Source organism: Pholis gunnellus, assembly GCF_910591455.1.
Source record: "Pholis gunnellus genome assembly, chromosome: 10".
Taxonomy (NCBI): domain Eukaryota; kingdom Metazoa; phylum Chordata; class Actinopteri; order Perciformes; family Pholidae; genus Pholis; species Pholis gunnellus.
Genome location: NC_136537.1, coordinates 19,957,691 through 19,978,736, shown reverse-complemented (window position 1 = coordinate 19,978,736; position 21,046 = coordinate 19,957,691). Strand labels below are relative to the sequence as shown.

The 21,046-nt window shown below is 42.7% G+C and overlaps 1 protein-coding gene across 1 annotated transcript in view; it reads right to left on the bottom strand.

The window, feature by feature from the left end:
- Nucleotides 1–434: 434 nt before the first annotated feature.
- The window catches only part of fgfrl1a (fibroblast growth factor receptor like 1a), a gene marked incomplete at both ends in the record, with an annotated part of 58,927 nt that continues 38,315 nt past the window's right edge, over nt 435–21,046 (bottom strand). The window contains 5 exons of the mRNA XM_079167866.1: nt 435–865; nt 1,597–1,777; nt 1,877–2,049; nt 4,629–4,937; nt 9,600–9,677. Of these exons, the coding sequence (XP_079023992.1) occupies nt 435–865; nt 1,597–1,777; nt 1,877–2,049; nt 4,629–4,937; nt 9,600–9,677 (1,172 nt within the window). The remainder of the gene's footprint in view (nt 866–1,596; nt 1,778–1,876; nt 2,050–4,628; nt 4,938–9,599; nt 9,678–21,046) is intronic.

Here is a 21,046-nt window from a genome sequence, read left to right as displayed (position 1 = left end):
CTATAGTTGGAGCCTTTGTCGCGAAGGCTATTTGTACTGTTTTCTGAGGAGGTTGTGGTTGTGTCCAAAGTACTAAAAGAAGCATTTGAGCAAAAAAAAAAAAAAAAAGGACAGAAAAGATTTTGTAATACAAAAAAGCTTTGAATAAAACATGTTTTGGGGTTTTTCTCTCATAGATTTTTCTGGATCGGCTTCCAGATTTGCCTAAAAATAAGAATCTTTGTCTTCTTTCTTTACATTCTTCATTGTTCGTGTCTTGAATAAGTCTGTGTTCACACAATAACGTGGCTGCGGCAGAATGAGGAAGAGTTGGGTGACCCCGTGTTTCTGGATATGAATCCGCGCGGTCTCTTGCGTTTGTCAGCAGCTTGTATGGACTGTGGTGAATGAGTCTGCATGCACGGGGACATGTTCATGTGCAGCACCAAGGCGCGCTAACACTGGTAGTGAATGTGCTGGTGCTGGTGCACTTTCCCGTCCACGTGCGAATGCGTGTGCGTGTGTATGTCCGTGTAGATCTTCGGGTAGACCTTGGGAGCCAACGCAGCGCCTCCCTGAGCCAGGAGCAGCTGCTGATGGGCGACGTAGTCCTCGTATGAGAGACAATCTTTATCCCCGTTGGCCGGCTGAGGAGGCAGCGTCGGGCCGACGCGGTCGCGATTGACCGCTGGCAGACGCTGCACAGCGGGAAGAGCGGAGGAGGACGAAGAGGAGGAGGAGGAGGAGCAGGTGCGTTTTGATTGGCAGAACCAGAGGAGGGCGGTGCCTAAGATGAAGGCGATACCTGCGGGTATCCCAATGATGACGGGCCAGGGGAGGCTCTGAGACGTTGGCGTGGGGACAGAGTTGATTTGGGGCTTCAGATCTGCGAAGAGAGGAGAAGAAAGTAACAACAGAAAATAACTGAAATAAGATGCAGTCAGCTGGTTGTTGTAAGCTAGCATGTCAAATGATCGACAGAGCGACACGCTTTGTTTCTTGCTAAGATGAAGTAGCTGAGAAAGAGAAATTTAGCAGTAAGCCTCATTGACGAGACTAAATCCCTCACAGTAGCTTTACTGCTCGTAACAGCAAGTCCTGTAAAGCTGATTGGTTAAGCCAGGAGGCCGCTGTTTGTGCCCCATGTACAACGTGAAGGGTCCATGTTGATATATTTGTCATGTAACTTCCGTACTTAAGTAATACCGCTCCATAGTTATTTTAAACCTAAACTACGATCTTCTCCTAAACCTAACCAAGTAGTTTTATTGCCTAAACCTAACTAAGTTGTTTCCTGTGAAGACGGAAGTTTATTTTGTAAAGACTGTATGCATGCAAAGAGCTGAAATTTACACATATTGCTGAACTTTTGTAGGAAAAATGAGAAATAACTTTTTCACAAGCTATATGAAATGATGACTTTAGGAAATGTATCTAATAAAAGCTAGTATTGGTAGTGTCTTAATATTTCCATGTAAATGGTATCAGCACCAGCAACAACCATTTTTTTTAATAGTCAAACCTGCTGGTCAAGTATCTTCCTCTCCATTATATCACCCCAGAGAATGACGTATAATTACTATAACTCCCTATGTGTGCATGTTAGCTTCCTCTGACCTGGTAGCACAGTCAGGTAGGCGCTCCTGAAGCTGTAGCCCATAGTATTGGCTCCCAGGCAGATGTACATGCCGGCATCCTCCTCCTTGGCTCTGGTTATCAGCAGCTTGTTGAGGTAGGATCCGTCGGGACGAGACCACACCTCCCCTGTAGGCAGGACCACAAAGCGATGGTCTCCAACCTTTAAATAAAACCATACAAAGTGCAATATTAATGATCGGTTTGGTCAATTTGCCACGGAAAATAACATGTTAATATGCAGCTGTGCATGTGTTTGTACCTCTATGGTGGAGTTAAACTTGTTCTCGTCACCAGGTTCGACTCTTTTCAGCCACTGAATAACCGGCTTGACGTCGCTGCGGACTTTACACTGGAAAGACGTGGTTCCTCCGTAGTCCACCGTGGTGTTCACAGGGTGAGTGCCAGTCAGAATGGGTTTGGAGTTGGTACGCTCTGAAGAAAGAGACACATACACACACAGTATATTTAAAATCTAATTCCATTTCAGTTGACAAAGAAATTGTTGTATTTTGTAAACTTGTCAAATTCAGCTGTAATCAGAAAACACTGAGAAAATACTATGAACTCTTTTTATTCAATGTATTTGAACTGAATGAAACTCCACAACCCTGTGACCATATAATATGGTTTGCAAGCATTGTTTGAACAGTATCTGCTGTATTCAGCACCACATCCTCCCTCCCTGCTCAAGAAACACAAACAGATGCCTTATCTTCAGCTCCTGCCCTTTCTTTCTCAGTTTATACAGCAGAATAAACACACCTGCCACCGACATTCAATAGTCTCCTTCTTAGTATCTGCTAATACGATCTCACGAGAACGTAACCCGAGAAAAGAGCAGGTGTATGTTTTTTACTGAAGAAATATGCTTAAGACACTTTGCAGTGCTGGCTTCCTTTTCTTTGTTTCCAATGCATTTGTAGTGTTACGGACAGAGCTGCACTGTTATTTTCCCCCTGAGAGCTCACGGTGCTTTATGTAAGCTAAATGACGAAACCTTGAAAAAATGTTGCAGTCACATCATGTCCTAAAGACATCTGGTAAGCTGGCTGCCTACAATGAAATGCAAAGAAAACACACATGCAAACAACACGGCCAGAACTCAGCTAAAAAAAACTAAAAACAAATAGATAAATGCATTTAATGTATGTGATAATAATTTGAATCCCAGAGGGACGCTTCGAGTGCTTGTTAAGCAGATGCAAACCCATGTCCACTAGATAAATGATCATATTCAGGAATTGCAGTATGTCCATGATGTACTACACTCTGGTATCTCTACTTATAAATGATGTGTTTTGTGAGAGATCTACTAGTTTCAACTTTTTTCTTCAAGTTCTCTCTCTAACAGCTGTGAATGACTGACAGCCGGGTGAATCTCTACTGATAGAGAAAATGTCACATTTGACAGACGCGAGCAGCGGTTGGATTTACTTCCTTTCTGTTTGTGTCTCTCAGGAAAGACTACAGCTGTACTTTAATGTACAACAGATGTGGAGAGTAAACGAGAACGGAGCTGGTCTGAGGCTCTCAACAGAGCTATCACATTCAGTCACATGTATTTCAGTGCACACACACACACAAATTCAACTCTACCAAACAGCTTAAAGTTAAATCATCCAGCGTCAAAACCGTCCAACACAACCTAATACATCACAAAACACTCACAAATCATCACGGCACACATTCAGCTCTCAACAGAGAAAAATCATCCCTTCTTTAGACAGAGAGTGCAGCTGGCTCACTCTCCAAACTGGAAAAATGTCTCGCTCGCTCGACTGGTGTTTGCCAACGAGCCTGGCGGTGATCAATAAATGCCATCAATAAAATAATGAAAGTTATTTAGGACTTCTGGTGCAGCTCATTAGAGCAGCACACTGGTGCATGAGGGCACCGTGGCTCGACTTTGCAAACAACCACAATACCTGAAAAGACTTTAGATTAAATGAATCTATAGCATTAAAAACTAAATACTAGACATTCAAATGTAGTTTTTGTCACTGTGGTTTTAAATTTGTAAATGCATAATCTCTCTAAAGACTATCTATATTAAATGTTAAATGTTTTAAGAGAAATCTGCAGATGACTGACTCTTAAAACAAGACTAACATCTTATCTCAGGTCCTTTCCAAAGAAGCAGCAATCTGAAGCAAACACTGATCATTCTTAGTCAGCAAATCATTTTTTATAACTGAAAAGTGAATCACGGTGTCCTAGATGATCCGATCTTAGACATTCTACACAATCACTGTATTGTGAGTCAGAATGGAAACCCATTTCAAACCCTACTATTTAGCCAGACAGGTCTCTCAGTCACACAATAAAACACATACTGTGTACAACACAATGCGTGTTATTGTTTTTGTGAGACACATTCCTGCTGGTGTATCATGTATCCGCACCACAACTCCAAAAAATGTGCTTTCTGATGTGTCACAACGTGAAATCAGCACATGCAGCCATATTTTCACTTAGATCAAACTTTTGTACAGGAACATGTTTTGGATGTTAAATCCCTTAAATGTTGCGCTGAAATGTTAAATTGATGAGTGGATTATTCAATGGATAATAAATAGGCAACAATGATGGCACTATCAGGCAAAACTGCCAAATATTTGACTTTAATTTAAGGATTTCTACGTTTTATATGTTTTGGACAAGAAATTGAACAATGTTGCTCCAATGTCAAGCTTGTGATGGACAACTTTTCACCAATTTCTGATTATATACTAATTTAAAAGGATTATGAAAAATGTTTATTGTTGCGGGCTTGCCTAAAAGTAGCTTGAAAACGTCCCCAAAGCTCCGCCTCTTTGTACCAATACAAGAAGTCCAACACAAACCGGATCAGAGAGACAACATACGGATGATGGTGGAACATTTGAAAAGGGGACATGAATCTGTCCTGCTCTGTTAGGACAGGAAGCTTCAACAGGACAAATTCTTCCAGACACCCCAAAAAGAATCTTCTCTATCTTTGAGGTTGAGCGTCCAGTTGCATGGTAACTCACGTATGACTTCCACTTTGTAGGTGGCGTTGATCTCTCCTGCTCTGTTGGACACGTGGCAGGTGTACTTCCCGCTGTGCTTCGGCATCAGGTTCTTCAGACTCAGAGTCCACTTCTTCTTCTTCCCTTCCCCCTCTCCTCCCGCTCCCTCGGCTCCAGCGTCCTCGTCCACCAGCGGCCGGCTGTCCTTCAGCCAGACGATGTCGGGCCGAGGGTTCCCGCTCGCCGTACACTTCAGACGCACTGAGCTGCCCACTGGGCGAGCGATGACGCGCTTCCTCATCTTTGACGGCTGGGTGAAACGTGGACGCACTGCGAGGGGAGAGAGGGAGAATTAAAACTGTAAATAGATGATGTTGGCTGCCTGTGGAATATGCATGGGTACTAGTGTGAAGTCACTCTGGATAAAAGTTAAAATGTAAATAGATAATTATCGCACAAAGACTTTCTTTCTCACTCGGCTGCAGATGGGAACAAAAGGAAAGGAGTGAACCAAAGAAGTTATGAGTGGAGATTAACGGTTTACAAAGCAGTTTTATTTTTACAAGCTGTGTTCTGTTCTTCAAACCAGCAGATGGGTAAAGATCGTGAAACTCATCAAAGATTTAGATATATGAGACTTTTATGAGACGTAAAGAGCGATCAAAGGCACGTTATCTGAAGAGGCCGCTGCACAAAGGGAGCGTTCAGAGAGGTTTTAAACCACAGGACATACTGTTTGTGTTTTCTCTTTACCTCAAGAAAAAGTACATATGTTTGCTATTAGATGAATAGAAACATTACTTGCATTCTGAAGACATGTTGCAATCAAGATTACAATGTTTGTTTCTTTGTATTTTATTCCTTAAACCCTACAGCTAACCTTCTTTCCACCTCCATTCTTCTACCCATTAGTGCAAGTGGTAGTAAACTAGGCAGCTTTTCTTTTAAATGAAATGAAATGCACATTGTTTTAGTATCTCATCTAAAGAATAATGAAAGACGCATATGCTAATTACTGTTTAGTAATGATATAAACATTTACTCAAGATGTCAGGGTGGAGCACTGTGTGTTCTCCAGGAGCTCGTCAGAAACTCTCTATAATCACACAGATGCACGTTTGTGTGGCTGAATGAACTGCGTCTTGTTTCCTTGTTGCTCAATCTGATGGTTGAACTGTCGTTTATGCTGATATTCCACAGCGGTGTGTAACCTTCGACGACACACCATGAAATACATTTTCTTTGAAGTTAATAATAATCTGGCATCTTCTACGCACAAGTACATTCATAACTGGTGGGAAAAAATGTCCTTGAGTCAACATTCGGACATCTGTTTCTGCAAACTTTTTGAACAAGAACGATGGAATTAGGGACAAATTGCTTCATCTCAGTCTGCAGAGAAAATTGCTAACTTGTTAGATGGACATTTTTTTTATGCAGTGTAAGGAGCGTCAGTCGGGCTGAGGTCATCGTGACAGGCAGAGCCAAGAATTCCATGTTGTGCAGTAACAACATATGGCAGCGTGCCTCTCGCTATATACAACCTAATTTGCTGTAATACAATTGTTTGTTGAAGAAAAATGTTTAAATCACTTCCTTTCCTCCCTGACAAAAAAGACTTACTCACATGACCGGGAACCTAGCCACACATACACACACACACACACACACACACACACACACACACACACACACACACACACACATACACACACACACACACACACACATACACACATACACACACACACACCAGATTCCTTATTTTACATGGATCCAGTACCTCTGGCCTCAGGGTTGTACGCCTCTTAAAAAAAAGTCACAAATTTGGCCTCAAATCACGCATCCATAAGATCCCGCCGTAAAAAGCCCACTAGACAGCGATGTAATGTCACTGTGAATATCCGGTCATGAATGCACATCTGTGCACAAGTCATAAAAAGCCAGACAGCGACTTAGCATCACACCAAACATCCATTCATTCATGCAAATCCTTCCTCACAAAACATTAAATGGACAGTTAACCACAGACACCTATTCAAACACCCACATCCCTCCATGTAGTGGCAAGACTTAACCCCATCCCGCCATTCAAAGATACGTTCTCCAAAACAAGTCCCATCTAATCTCAGGCTGTCCTCGACCAACAGAATAGTTGGTCGACAAACATTCATAGGATTTGTCGACTAATTGATTAGCTTATTTAATCGAGAGATCTGTAAAACAGAGTTTCTCTGCAAAGAAGCACCTCTCTAAATCTCTTGTTTACCAGAATAGTGCTCATAAGTCTTTCAACATGAAAAAAGGCATAAAAGAAATGTCTAGAGATGACCGATTAGTCGACTAATTGACTTAAAGGGCCCTAATCTATTGACACACATATATCTCGCTTTAAAAAAACACAACAATCAGCGAGAATTGAACGCAGATCAAAGAGGTGAAAAAAAACTATCCAGTAGGGAGGGAGGAGAGGAAATCATTCACAGGAGCGCTTGATTTTTACAACCCTCACGTTCTGGCCACAGCAGATAGCCATCAACCGGGGCGATAAATCTCCCTGAAACTACTGCAGTTGCGCCTCTTTCTTTGGACACGGTTATTATTCCAGCTCTGGGTAAACAAACGAGGGGGAGAGTTATGTGACGTGGGGATTTCACTGCGGCTACATTACTAGGTGGAATAAAGTTCTCTTCGGACCGGCAGGAAGCTGGACAGGAAGACAGAACAAACATCCCCCCCCAGCTACTACAGCTGAACTGTGACCGGACTGAGTCATTACATGTAACAGAAAGTGGAGGATAAATAGAATACAGTGATTAATAATGTTTTGGCAATGTCCTGCTTTGATGATTACCTAAATTCAGTTGGATGGCTTAGGCTGAAAAGAATTGAGAAGAGGAGCGAGGAGCCAAAGCAAAGTGCAGCTGAACTCTATTGGCTAAAGATGAGACTGGAGAAGGAACCAAATACAGCAAAGTGCAACTGAAATGAACTGATTTATACTGTCTAAGCTGAACCAAATAAAACAGAAGCTAAGGAGAAAACAGATGGAAGGAGAAGGAGAGAAGTTCAACACGAGGTTAGCTCGCGCAGACCGACAGATTGCTAAAAAGAGACGAATAAAACTGGAGTGATGGCGATGGCATTGAGAACAAAGAGTCGGAGAGATGGAGTTAAAACAATAAAAAAATAAAAGGTAAGGGAGAGGGGGCACACGAAGAGGTAGAATGAAAGAAAAACACAGCGAGAATGCGAAGTGAGAGAGCGGCGATAGAGAGAGGGAAGAGGCGAGAAGGTGAGAGCCAGAACGGGCGAAAGGGCAAGCTTGTTCTGGGTCTCAGGGGCCACTTCAACGCCACACTTCACAGTGTAAAAATACTGCTGACCCTCCGACGCACCGCCTTTGATCAGAGAGTGTGTCAGAGACAGATAGCGGGACAGAGAGTGTGTGTGTGAGGGAGAGAGAGTTCCAATTCTCAGATGCGGCTTTCTTTGCTAAATGTATAATTTTGGTGAATTTTGACAGGATTAGTTTAGATTTGGGTTTAGGGTTGACATTAGTATTAGGATTACATTTCTCTTTACACATTTTTTTCTGAGCGTTAGATGAGAATATTGAAGACCACTTTCAACGTCTGCATTAAGTATGGCAGCTAGAGAGAGTTAGCCTAGCTTAGCATAAAGACTGGTAGCGGGGTAGAAAAGAGTAGCCTGGTTTTCTCCAACGTTATAAAAAATACACCTGACAACACCTCTGAAGCTTAGTAATTACCACATATATCTTTTAAGTTGTAAAGTGTTAAAAACAGACAATTTGTAGTTTTATAAGAGTCACAACGAGTCTCAACAGCTGAGAGTCTTATAGTCACCATGAGCTGAGACGCTGCAGCAGTTATAGCACATAACCCATTAACCAACAAACTGCTATCGCTACATTTCTGTTTGTGTATGAATTAAACTAACTTAGTGCTGGGAGGCAGAATTTTTGTAACTTTTGAGAGAGACAGCTTTTCCTTTGCTATGCTAACTGGCTCCAGGTTGAAGCTCCACACATAACTCACAGGTTTTGTATGTGGTATTGATTTTCTTATCTCGCTCTCGGAGAGAAATTGAAAAAGCATATTTTCCCTAATTTCTTTAAAACAAGGTTGAGTTTGCACGTTTGTGTAGATTTATCAGTATGTTTATCGATGAAATACAATCTGTGATGTCCAGGGCAAGTTAATGTGTTAAAATGTTGATCAAACACCTAAACACTGCACAACGGTATGAAGCGCAGGATTTAAAAACTCTCGAACACTATCACTGAGACATCGATCACATGGTAAACACACACTGTTCACATTATGTTATCTATCTGATTGGCCATGCATTGTGTTACAACGCTGCATCGCCGGAGAGGCCTCGATCGAATAAATAAGGGAGCTAAAGCTGGTTTGAACGCTGCCTGAGCTCAAGCGGTGAGTGTGTGCGTTTGGCTGTGTGCGAGCAGAAGGAAGCGAATAAATAAAGAGAAAGAATGTGTGTGAGAAAGCAAAGAGAGTAAATGTTTGTTGACATTTTAGTGTGAGTGAGAGAGAGCGTTTCTGACGGAGAGAAAGAGAGGAAGAACTGGAAGAGTTGGGGATAAGGATAACAAAAAAGCAAAGAAAGGAGGGTTACGTTACATGGCGGGGGGGGACCGGCGAGACTTTGGAGGTTGGGGGGGGGGGGGGGGGGAGGAAGGAATGCGTCCCACCAAATCACACCTCACACAAATAGACCGCTCTCCACTCTGTCAGAGCCAATTAACTGAGCAAACAAACACCCTGATGTGTGTCTGTGTGTGGGCCACAGTGTGCAAGGTGTTTATTGCACAATCTGCTACTGTGCTTTTTAAAATGTTACACACTGCCAGCTCTCTGAAGTGTCCATCCTAGGCCTCCTTCTCATTTTCAAATGTTTATACGCGTGCAGTGCAGTGATGACATGAGAGACGTTGCGAGTGGTTACCCAGTTTTCCGGCCAGCTCCGGGGCGTGTTCAGAGTCTCCATTGGCCGTCCCGGCTCCACCTCTCAAACTGGAGTCATCTGGCGAGGGAGAGAGAGGAAGCATCGTTAGTGAACTGACAACTTGTGAATAGTTGATATACTATACAAAGAGACCTGATGCAGCAAACCTCAACCATCAGACAAATATAAATGTGAATGTGTACTTTCAATGGTCTACATCCACATTAATCTTGTGCACAAAGCTCAGCTGGGTCTCTGTGCTACAAACTAAAAGAAAAAGAGTCGTGGACTGTATGGGAGTTAGGATGGATTATTTAGCAGGAGGAGTTTGTCTGTCTTCTATCAGCATCTGACAGCTGTTTCATAAGATGCAGCTGTTTCAGCATGGGGTCATGAGGTGTGATGGTTTGTTCATACACACATGAATTCTAAGATTTCAGTGATACATCGGTCTGCCCTCTCAAATTGGATGCAGATTGTTACCATTTAGGGAGGTAGAAGGCAGAAGCATCCCTGTCATCACTTTTTAAAAACAACCGTTTTTGTGAAGGTAAAAAGTAGGATTCCCTGAAGTATCAGGTGAAAAAGACTCCCGCACACTGTCCGCATCGCTAAAAGTCAAAGATATTTAAAAATGACAACGTTATAGTACACATCTGGTTTGCAGGTAGCAGGTAAAATGTGGTGGAAAGGTGAGATTGAGGTGTTACAGCTCACTGGAAAAAGTCACTTTTTGGCTTTTAAAAACCTACTTTCCCTCCAGCTGCACTCTGCCCTCAACAAGCCACCATTCATTTAAAATGTCTTGTCCAACCAGAAAACCAAACGACAAACAACATAGTGTCACTCTACTAGAGACTTGTTGCTGCTGCAGCTCACTGGTGATGAAAGCTGTGAAATGATGCTACATGCTACACCCTCAACTCTAAAATGACTCATTCCGGACTCCATGACACTGAGAAAGCAAGATCATCAATTTGTGCCCTAAACATCTTAAATGAGGAATTTTGAAAAATAAAATTCCCAAAGATGATCGTATGAGAAAATTCTCTTTTGAATACCTTCTTACTGTATTTGCCTCTATCATATTCCACGGTATCATATTGCTTTTACTCTCACGCTGGTTTACCGGTTTCCCTCCCTCAACATGTCTTCCCAAATTGATTATCAAAAAGATACAAACATCTGTCTGAGCCTTCACGCTACGGAGCGCTTCAAGATGGAACCAATGTATCCGAGGGGCCCTTTAACAGAGGAGGTGAGGAGGAGGGCTGATACAGAGCAATATGAGGTCTGTCAAAATATGTGAGGGGGGGGGGGGACTTGGCTTGAACCTGAAACTTCAACCAAAGCCTGATGGTAGTTATGGAAAGAAAGAAAAACGAGATTCAAACAGCCTCGGACCACCTGCGGTAAATACGTGAGAGTGCGTGATTGTAAAGGAATACGTTCATCTTGCATGTTGGTACGAATACGGATCCGCGAGTAGATTTTAGAAGACCACCTGAAAGCTCAGCGTTTAATGCAGCGCCAAATGTCTTCAGAGCATCACTATTTTGGATGATGGGAGCAGCGAAAGACGCATTTGAAATGCAAATACGAGGCCCAACCTGCATCCTCGGGGCTGGTATTTATAGCACACAGGCAAGGCCGCCCTGTGCGTGTGCACGAGAGAGTGCGATATGAATTCCTGTATGGGTGTGTTGGTGCATGTGTCGGTGCATGTGCGGGTGCGTGCGTTATTTAACTAAGTGGTAACTTGAGGTGCGGGTATTCCCGTTGCACCTCACTCTTTCCTCCCTCCCTCCCGCCACATGCACGCCGTGTTCTGAGAAAGGGCAGCGCGTTTGAAGCCCAGCGGCACGGGGGTCTGATCTAAAGGGGGGAACACGGTTTAGCACTCTTAACAGCTAGCGAGCCCTCCCCCAGGCCTGGTGCGAGCCTGTAAACCTTACTTGGCAGACCTCCTACGGACCCTCTCACAGAGAGGGGGGGGGGGGAGGCTGGACCGCTTCCACTGTCCATACAGTGCAGCCGTGCATCCAAGGCATCAAAGTATTCCCAAAATTCAAAACATGTCCATCTACAGCAGCAGCTGTATATTGTGATACTAATGCAGAGACACATCAGAAACCGACAAGAGAAAATCCACTAACTTGTTCAGAGAGCAAACTGAATGTGCGTGGTCTTACTAACTATGGTTTTATTAACACCATTGTCTTGAACATAACTTATCATAAATATCTATACATCCACAGTATGATCTTTTACAGCTGTCTAGTCTTCTACAGAGTCAAACTGTAACAGTATCTTTCAAACCCTGCAAATCACAAGACTGTCAGCACGCTTCAGAAACAGTTCCTGACAGCAGAGTCAGTTTTACACCTTTCTTTAGTTCTGTTTTACGAGTGCAAAGATATTTTTTTGGGGGGGGGGCCTGAACACACAGTAGAAAACATATTCCCTCCCTGCTTCAGGTGTTTTCAATAAACAAAATGTTTTCTTCTGATCCCGTTCCACCTTCTAATGTTCGGCCAGATACTTTGGCTGGTGATTACAACAACTAATACACACCCACACACACACACACACACACACACACACCCACACACACCCACACACACGAATACACAAAGTATAAGCAAGCGTTTTCAGAGTATCAATAACCGATAAGATAATGGCAGCTATATACTTCAAAAATTCCCGAGCCGATGCCAAGCATCAGTGTCAGGGCTGATTGGCTAAAATAATAATATAATCGAATCCGTTCTTCACTCTACTGTGTTTTGTTCACCCGAGCTTGCTAGTGTTGCACCGCTGCTCTATTTTTCACCACAGTGCAGCATTTGGCTGCAAATGCGAGTGAAAATGAAGTGTGTGTTAGTGTGAAAATGTATTTGGGCGCACCGGTGATCGACTCTGAGTTTGGACACTGAGGTTACACAGATTCGCTAATTATCATCAGCAAAACATTCAAGTAGCTGCTTCTCATTTTTAGGCTGTTATGTCAGCCAAAGACTGTTTGTGCGGGAAGAAGCACCACTCACACCCTGTTTCACCACTGCTCACCCGCAAGTGGAGAGTTTCTGTAGTTCCAACAAATCCCACAGAGTTTCAGGAGTCACATTCTCCACACTTTATCGTTCATTCATATAAAACCAATACTTTGATACTCTGGAACCAGGACCTTCAGTGTTTGGATTAAGTAGCTTGTGGGAAATAAGGTGTGTCAGATAGAAGTAAGTAATAAGTAATAACAGCTGTTATTTCAATGTGTCAGATACATATTTAATAAGTTGTCATTGGACTTCGGCATCGGCAGCCGATTCGGATCGCGGCCAAAACAACGTTTACTATGAGCTTTTGGACCACATGTTTCTGATTAATGTTCATCTTGTCTTGTCCCAGACGTATCTCTTTGAAGTTGTACTTGCACAAGATGTGAGAGGATATCTATCTACATGTGAAGACACCAGATGTCCCCCCAAAGTCCAGTTAAGGTAAATAGACATTTAAATAGCGCCTTTCTAGTCTTCCAACAACTCAAATCGCTTTACATCATTCACACACATTCATGCAATGATGGCACAGGCTGAGATAAAAGGTGCCATCTAAACTGATGCTCATTCACACACACAACGATGGCACGGTTGAGGAGCCGGGGGATCGAACCGCCGATGTTCCGATATGTGGACGAACTGTTTTCTTTTTTTTTCCAATTTTGAAAACAGGGTTTAAAACACATCTTCCATAATTCCCTTCTTTTGTCACTTATGAGTTTCGTATTTCTCTTATTGGAACCTTCACTCCCTCTCTCCTCACACGTGTGCTTCCCGTTTCATTTCTCTGCCTCTTTTCTTCTTTGTTCCTTTTCATTTCGCTCTCTTTTCATCTGCAGGGAGGGAGGGAGGGGGGGGGGAATGGTTCAACAGTGTGCTACATTTCACACATTCACTGGCGGCGTACCCCTGTGTGACTGAGTGTGTTTGAATAACCCCTTCTCGTATTTACATTTAGGTCTGCCGAGAAAAGGCAGCAATTGGACATGAGCGAGAAATATGAGTCCCAACAGTCCAGCGTGTGTGTGTGTGTGTGTGTGTGTGTGTGTGTGTGTGTGTGTGTGTGTGTGTTTGTGTCCGGGGGTGGGGGCAGTGTTTTCCTAAAGGGTCATGTCCTTCCAGGTTTTAATATAGAGACACTGGATATGTGGACAGAGCCTCTGTGTGTTCATGTGTTAAGTCTGCTTGTTGCAGCATCGGGGCCAAAACCAGCCTGATGCTGAGTTTGTGTATCCGACAAAAACCCAGTGAACCACCGTCAGTCCTCTAAAACTGACCACGGGCACAGTTTCAGGCTTCACACAGGCACAGCTTGCCTCACACTTCATCCAGACTTGATGTTTCACTTCATAATTTAGACAGGAGCTACCGCAAGTGAACACGCTCTTACATAACTCTGGAAGAAGAGGCATTGTTCAGTTAAACCTGGATCCTAGGAGGGTTTATTTTTTGCTCCGGCAGCAACAGCTTGCTTTGAATATTGCAGCGGATTGCAGTTTTCCCTAAATGAGGCATGTTTCAAGCAGGTTATTGTACAATAAACTTTATTCTCTCACGGATGTTCAAAGTTTCATTCGTGACCCTGACACCAGCAGTTTAGAAAACAATCCCACCACAAGGTCCAATAAGTAGCTGAAGCTTTCGATCATATTTGAAGCTTTTGATCGTCTGACATGATCTTCATCAGCAGTAAGCAGCCGTCACAGAATTATAGACGTTAACATCTTTTTTTCTGAAGGTCTCATCCATCATACTTTCACTTTTAGAGCAGGAATTATACCAATCTGTACCACCGTACAACTCTAGTTTTTTCGATGTAAATAAAGTGCACCATGCCAGAAGGGGTTTTATATAATAATACAATATAATAAACAGGAATGATTTATCAATACATGTTTCAAAAGGGAATGCCTATCTCTATCTAATGTAACTTTCCCTCAAACAAAACAAATTGCAGCAGTAAAACTCTTTCTTGAGACACAAAGAAGAGCAACTTTAAGCGTAGACAATGAGACATCCTGAGCAGAGGATGTAAGATGTCCGAGGAGCTCACTATCTGTTTAACACGTGACCTCTGTGGTTTGGTGCACCACAGAGACTATTGGATAACTATTTCAGAAGAGCCCGGGCAGCGGGAGAAGATGATAAATGTTGTATCTGGGCGAAGAACTTGAGACCCTCATTCTTCAATACAGTGTTGCAACGATCCATCTTCCTCCTCTACTGTAACAACCAGCAGGAGGAACACTGACCCCCTACTAAAACACACACTGTCATTATAACTCCATCAGTTCAACGATGCCCTGGAAGCCACGAAACCACATGTATCTTATGTTATAAGCCCTTTATTGCTGCTGTTGGAAGAACACAAGAGAGTTGACATTTTGCTTTGGAGGGATTGTGTTTGTGTGCGTCTCGTGTTTGTCTGACATGCTGCATTTAGACCTCACGTTCCAAACATACTTCTCTCTCCAGCCACAGACATTTTAGGAACATTCATTTGAATTCAGCTGCCGCAAGTTGCAACATTACACACAGCGCGATTGTAAGAAACGGTTAGATTTACATGCTGTGGCTTCCAGATCCGAAATGTTAAACGGTTAGATGTTCTGTGGAAAGTTTCTGTCTGCAGAACGGGTCGTGTTTCATATGTTAGTTGCAGCTCATGTAATCCATCGAGGACACATAAATAAATAATAATAAGGTTTTGTTAATGATTTTTCAGTTCAGGATCACAGTTGATGAACAATAAGGATCATATTTTCACGAAACAAAACACACTCGCGGTCTAATAACTGTTTTTTCTGGAGCTTTCAATCTTCTTCACGAGATGGATTTTGCTCCTTTATCATGGCGTCGGATCTGTTAGGTCTTAAGATGAAAAGTCCTCAATGTGCTGCACGGGTGAAGTCAACACACCCATCTCTATGACAACTGAGCAAACTCCTACCTGAGGAAGACTGTGTGAGCCGAAAGCTCAGGAACAAAAAACAAGTGAGTGGACCTTGAGTTGGGATTGTTTTCTCAAACTATTTCCAGGGTGAAGATCTGTTGTGCGTAATGATAATGTTATTTAGAGCTGAAATCATTAGATGATTATTCGATAAGGTGACGGACGGACTGAATGAGCAACAATTTAGATAATTTATCGAGCAGAAATGTCCAAAGTTTGCAAGTTCTTTCTGTTTTATGTTGCTGTATCATTAATTGATCAGCATTTTTCAACATATTTTGATCTTTTACAGACTAACTGATTAATCAATTATTTAAAAAAAAAGCATTAATTGATAATATTATTTCCTTTTGACAATGTTTTTTGTTGTCTTTGACCTTAGCATTGTCAAAGTATTAATTGATAATGAAAATATTAATTAGTTGAAACTTTAATATTATTGTGATTCTAACTTTGTCACTCAGGGAAATTGTTTTTCCTTTTTCTTTTGGTAATAAATCCCTTAAAAGCCATTTCACAAAGTTAAGATGCCAGAAATATATACATCCATTGTTCCGACACACGGTTCAGAGTCTCTACTCCTAAAGTTGTCATATTCTCAGGAGAAGACAGCGAGATGTGTGTTAGTGCACACGAGCGTCCACGTCTGCACACATGTACTACATACCCGTTGCACACACACACACACACACACACACACACACACACACACACACACACACACACACACACACACACACACACACACACACACACACACACACACGAAGACGCACACACTCGTGTCACTTTGATTTACACTCTGGCCTGCAGAGAGGCCGTGTAGCCTTATGGAAACCATTATAACTTGGGCTGCTACACACTCCTCCATTAACAGCATGAGAGAGAGACATTGAAAGGGGCTGTGACGGAGAAAGAGAGGGAACGAGACGGGAAGTGAGTGACTTTTAGAGGAGGTCAGGAGGCAGCAGGAAAGAGATGAAAAGACAGAGAGCCGGAGAGGAAAAGGCGACAGTGCGGAGAAAGATTTATTAACTGTAACCGCAGAACAGACAATCGTACACTATAGTTAACAGCTACTCTCTATGAGCGACACCACTGGCTTACATGACAGATTAACAGCTTGTGTGTGTGTGTGTGTGTGTGTGTCCGGAGTATTTAGTGGGCAGTCATCACAAGGGTGACATGTGTCTGAGGTGATGACATTTCAACGTTTATTAAATCACACACACGTACACACACATAACCAATTTAAACGGAATCCTCATCTTTTGCTCTGAAATATTTCTGGAACATTTGATCTCACTACCCTTCATCGTCATCACCCTCATACACATATTGACACACACACACACACACACACACACACACACACACACACACACACACACACACACACACACACACACACACACACACACACACACACACACACACACGCACCTACACACACACCTGACAGGGTTGTCTGCTCTAAACATTGGCCCGGTCCATCGGCCCCCTCGGACCGGGCCAAGACAACAACAAAACTTTTTACGAGTTCAACTTTACGATGTTATTCACGAATGCGATTATACGTCGTGCCTTTCTGGGCTCAGGCGCTCTGAAATATGATGAACACACGTCAACGTTCGGCCTGGAATTGCTTCCAGCTTTCTGAACTATTTGGTACAAACCTATGTGTGTGAGCCAATCATGAATGCACACACACACACACACACACACACACACACACACACACACACACACACACACACACACACACACACACACACACACACACACACACACACACACACACACACACACGTACTACCATAGACACGCACATTTAAACAGCAACTATTTCATATAGTACTCTTCGTATGTGGTGGATTTTGTTTGCTGGCAAGAGTTTCAGAGTGAAGGTAGGTTTAAGGAGGCTCAGGATGTGTGTGTGTGGTGTGTGTGTGTGTGTGTGTGTGTGTGTGTGTGTTACTACATGGGTAAAGAACTAAAGAAAGAGGTTGTGGAGGTTCAGGCTGAATCCGCAGTCAACAAAGCAGCAAGAAGAAGAAGGTAGACATTACTTCACTGTATCTTCACATAGCAAATAGTTCTTTGCTGCTATACTGTATATAATGCTCTGAATATCGTAAAGAGAACATTTAAGAATAGATAATGTACAAGAATCAACTTGATGTGAAGTCTTGGAACTTGATATTGTTGCCAGTTCCAGTTTTGGATGCAAAAATGTTTCCTCATAGATTCATATCAGTTCTTAAACTTTTAAAAGTGGAAAAAAATATGCAATGTTTTAGTCACAATTGAATTAGGTCGCAATGAGAGTGACTACCAGCCGAAGCAGGATTGCACAAGAAGCACTAAAGCTTTGAAGTCATAGTACAATGAGTACATAGCTGCTTAGCTGTAACGCAAAAAAAAAAAATTACTCTGGATTGCTGATCAGAGTGAATGGAGGTCCGTAGGTACAAAGTAGTTCCTCCTCGACAGATGGACAGACGTTCCACCACGTTTCATGGACAACGGTTAACCAGGAAATTACACCAGAAACATAACGTCTGTGGAAAAGGCTAATATCAACTACTGAAATCAATCAAAAGTAATTGTTCGATACCAAACACACACAGTACATATTAAACTGGACGAACATTTCTTTCTCCACAGGATCTTCTAATGAAGACGTGACTTCACTACCTGCTGCAGTGGATGGATACAGTATGTGGTTGCTCCTCTAGCTCCAATGATGCCCTTAGTGTCATCTCCAACCTTCTTTTGGTACAGGCGGAGGACTAAAGCAGCATACAACAGAAAAAAGAGGTAGATCACAAGCTACCAGGTATTTAATACCGAGACCTTGGTGGTCCAAACGTTGCCAAAGTAAACACTATTAATTGTGCGGACGACTTCTCTTTTTCAATCACCTGGTAAAACCATGACTAAATCATAAAATGGTCCTGTCTTTTGTGTTTAAATACTTCCAGTCGTGTCTGAAGTGAAAAAGGGCGGCACACAGGGAAACATGTCGGGTCAACACTATGAAGCGCTGACTACTCAGAGCTACAAGCTTTTCCTCCAGCAGGATTATTACTGCTTTTATAACCTCGGGCCCAGCTGGGCCGGCAGTGTAAGTTCTGCTTACCGCTGCAGCAAAAAAACCAACCGTGTGTATTCTCAAGTCGGATTGGAAGATGTTGAACATTTCAGCTTTATCTGACCCATAATCCCTCGCTCTCCACCTTCTGTGTTCCCTCGCTGCCGAAGTAAACGCCCGAGAGCTTCTGCAGTGAAATCAAACAGAGCTCAGTCTCAGTTGGAGACTAAACAAAAACATTTTCAGGGGAAACCTTTTGTAGGCCAGCATCACGTTAGAGAGAGAACGGGAGAATCAAAGAGTGAAGGTGCATGAATATCTAGCTCATTGTGTGTGTGTGTGTGTGTCTAACTCTAAGCAGAGCTCTGTATTTCCTGAAGCTGAGCGGACCGCAGTTTGATCTTGTGCCATGAATGGGCCCAACACACTAATTACAGCCACCTGTGTTTGTGTGTGTGTGTGTGTGTGAGGTATGAGTGGCTGCATGAGGGAGGAGGGTGACCGGATGAAAACAGCTATTTCCACGCACATATACACACATTTAGACAAAGAAATAATGGAACGTCATACTTTGAGGAGGCAGAGGTGCTGTTTTCCACTCTTGGGTTAACCTTCAGTGTGTGTGTGTGTGTGTGTGTGTATATATTTGGTTTGGTCTATTACCTTCACTTTGGCCTTGGCCGTGTCTCACAACCAGGCAGCAGTATGTCTGAGTCTGTCTGTCCAGCTGTCAGTCACTCAGTCAAGAGGTTTTGAGTCTAAGCACACAAGAAAGCTTGAATTGGGCCCCGTTCCCATTTTAAAGCAGGAGAAAAGACAGAGAGTGAAACAGATCGGGCCAATTGCTTCATTGACCCATCACACCACCGATTCTGTGCTCGCCACAAACTCTCTCCAACTCTTGCAGCGGCTTCCTTTGAAGCTACGCTTTCCATGTGTGCATCAAGGACTGATGACGCACATTTTCACCTTTCCAGTGTGTGTGACAAATTGCCTCACTCCGGAAAATAATAATATGAAATGGACAAAAATGATCTGTAAGTCCATGACCAGATTGGGACAATATGGTGATATTTAACCTTACTTAAGGGGGAGACCAACAAAGGTCCCAAAGGAATGTTTTTTATTATGAGTAAGTTGTGGGCTTATTGTGTATAGAATGCTATTGATTGTATTGGTTTATACAGTGGACTTCATGGTGTCCTCATGTCTGGAACACTGGAACGAAACTCCCTGTGCGAGATCATAAAGTCGATCTGAGTCTGAACAAAACGATGTTTCCTCGTCCACTAAGATGGGAGCGCTCTCAAGTGCATATTGTGTGGCGTTTTTGGCCGAGAAGAAACGCCTTAAGTCAGCTGTCCTCTGTGTCTTTCTCTTGTGTTATAACCCTTTAGTTTAGCTGATGATGAACATTGACTACTCATCTGTTTGATCAGGAAGCTACAAACAACGCACACACACTAACCTTGTAGATAAAACAACCGGTTTTATGGCAAAAGTAGTAAATATTAACATGATAATAGCTCAAAACATCTGGTGCTCTTGTGTTTCACTCCTCAACAATGTAACTGTTAAGTTTTTTTTCTTCTGGAGAGTGCAGCTGGCTTCAGATGAAGGTCAGGCAGTAAGTAGTCTAAGTGAGAACAGCAAAGCCCCCCAAAGTTCCTCTTGAGTTAATCCTCAATAAGCTAATGCTTCCAGGTAACTCATTTAAGCCAGGGAGCAGAGTTTTGGCTAAAAGTTCTGGCAATAAAAGTGTGTTCCAGGAAGTAAACTCTACCACCCCTACAGGCTGAACATCGTTCCAGACCCCTCGGCAATGAAACTTGTATAGATCTCTGATACAGCTGTATCATATTGTACCACTTTATCCTTCTCATTGTCCTTTTCTATGATATACGAACATACGACATACGAACGATATTTTGCAGTGCCTAGTTAGTCTTGTCCAAACTGACTCAGGATGAACAGTGCTTTTTTGTTTTTCTCGGAGAAGCCAACTTAACAAATGTACTTACTTTACTTTTTGTGTGTTTTATAAACAATATTATTTAAACGCCAACTCCTGTCTTCAAACCTGGCGGTATGTATAGCTTGCTGTACAGCTTTTCAATTACAGCACAGTGAAGGCAGAAGAGACAGAAACAGTCTAAATGTTGAGAGGACTAACCTTTATTCGTTTGGACAGCTAACAGATTCTGTCCAATCAAACTCTACTTGAGCTGCTGGAAACATCATATGTCTACATCTGGCCAGTTGTCCTCAGGAGAAAAACATTTTAGCGCCATAGAAGAAAGTGCACCAAGAAATGTACCGCACCGTTTGTCTTTTTTAACTC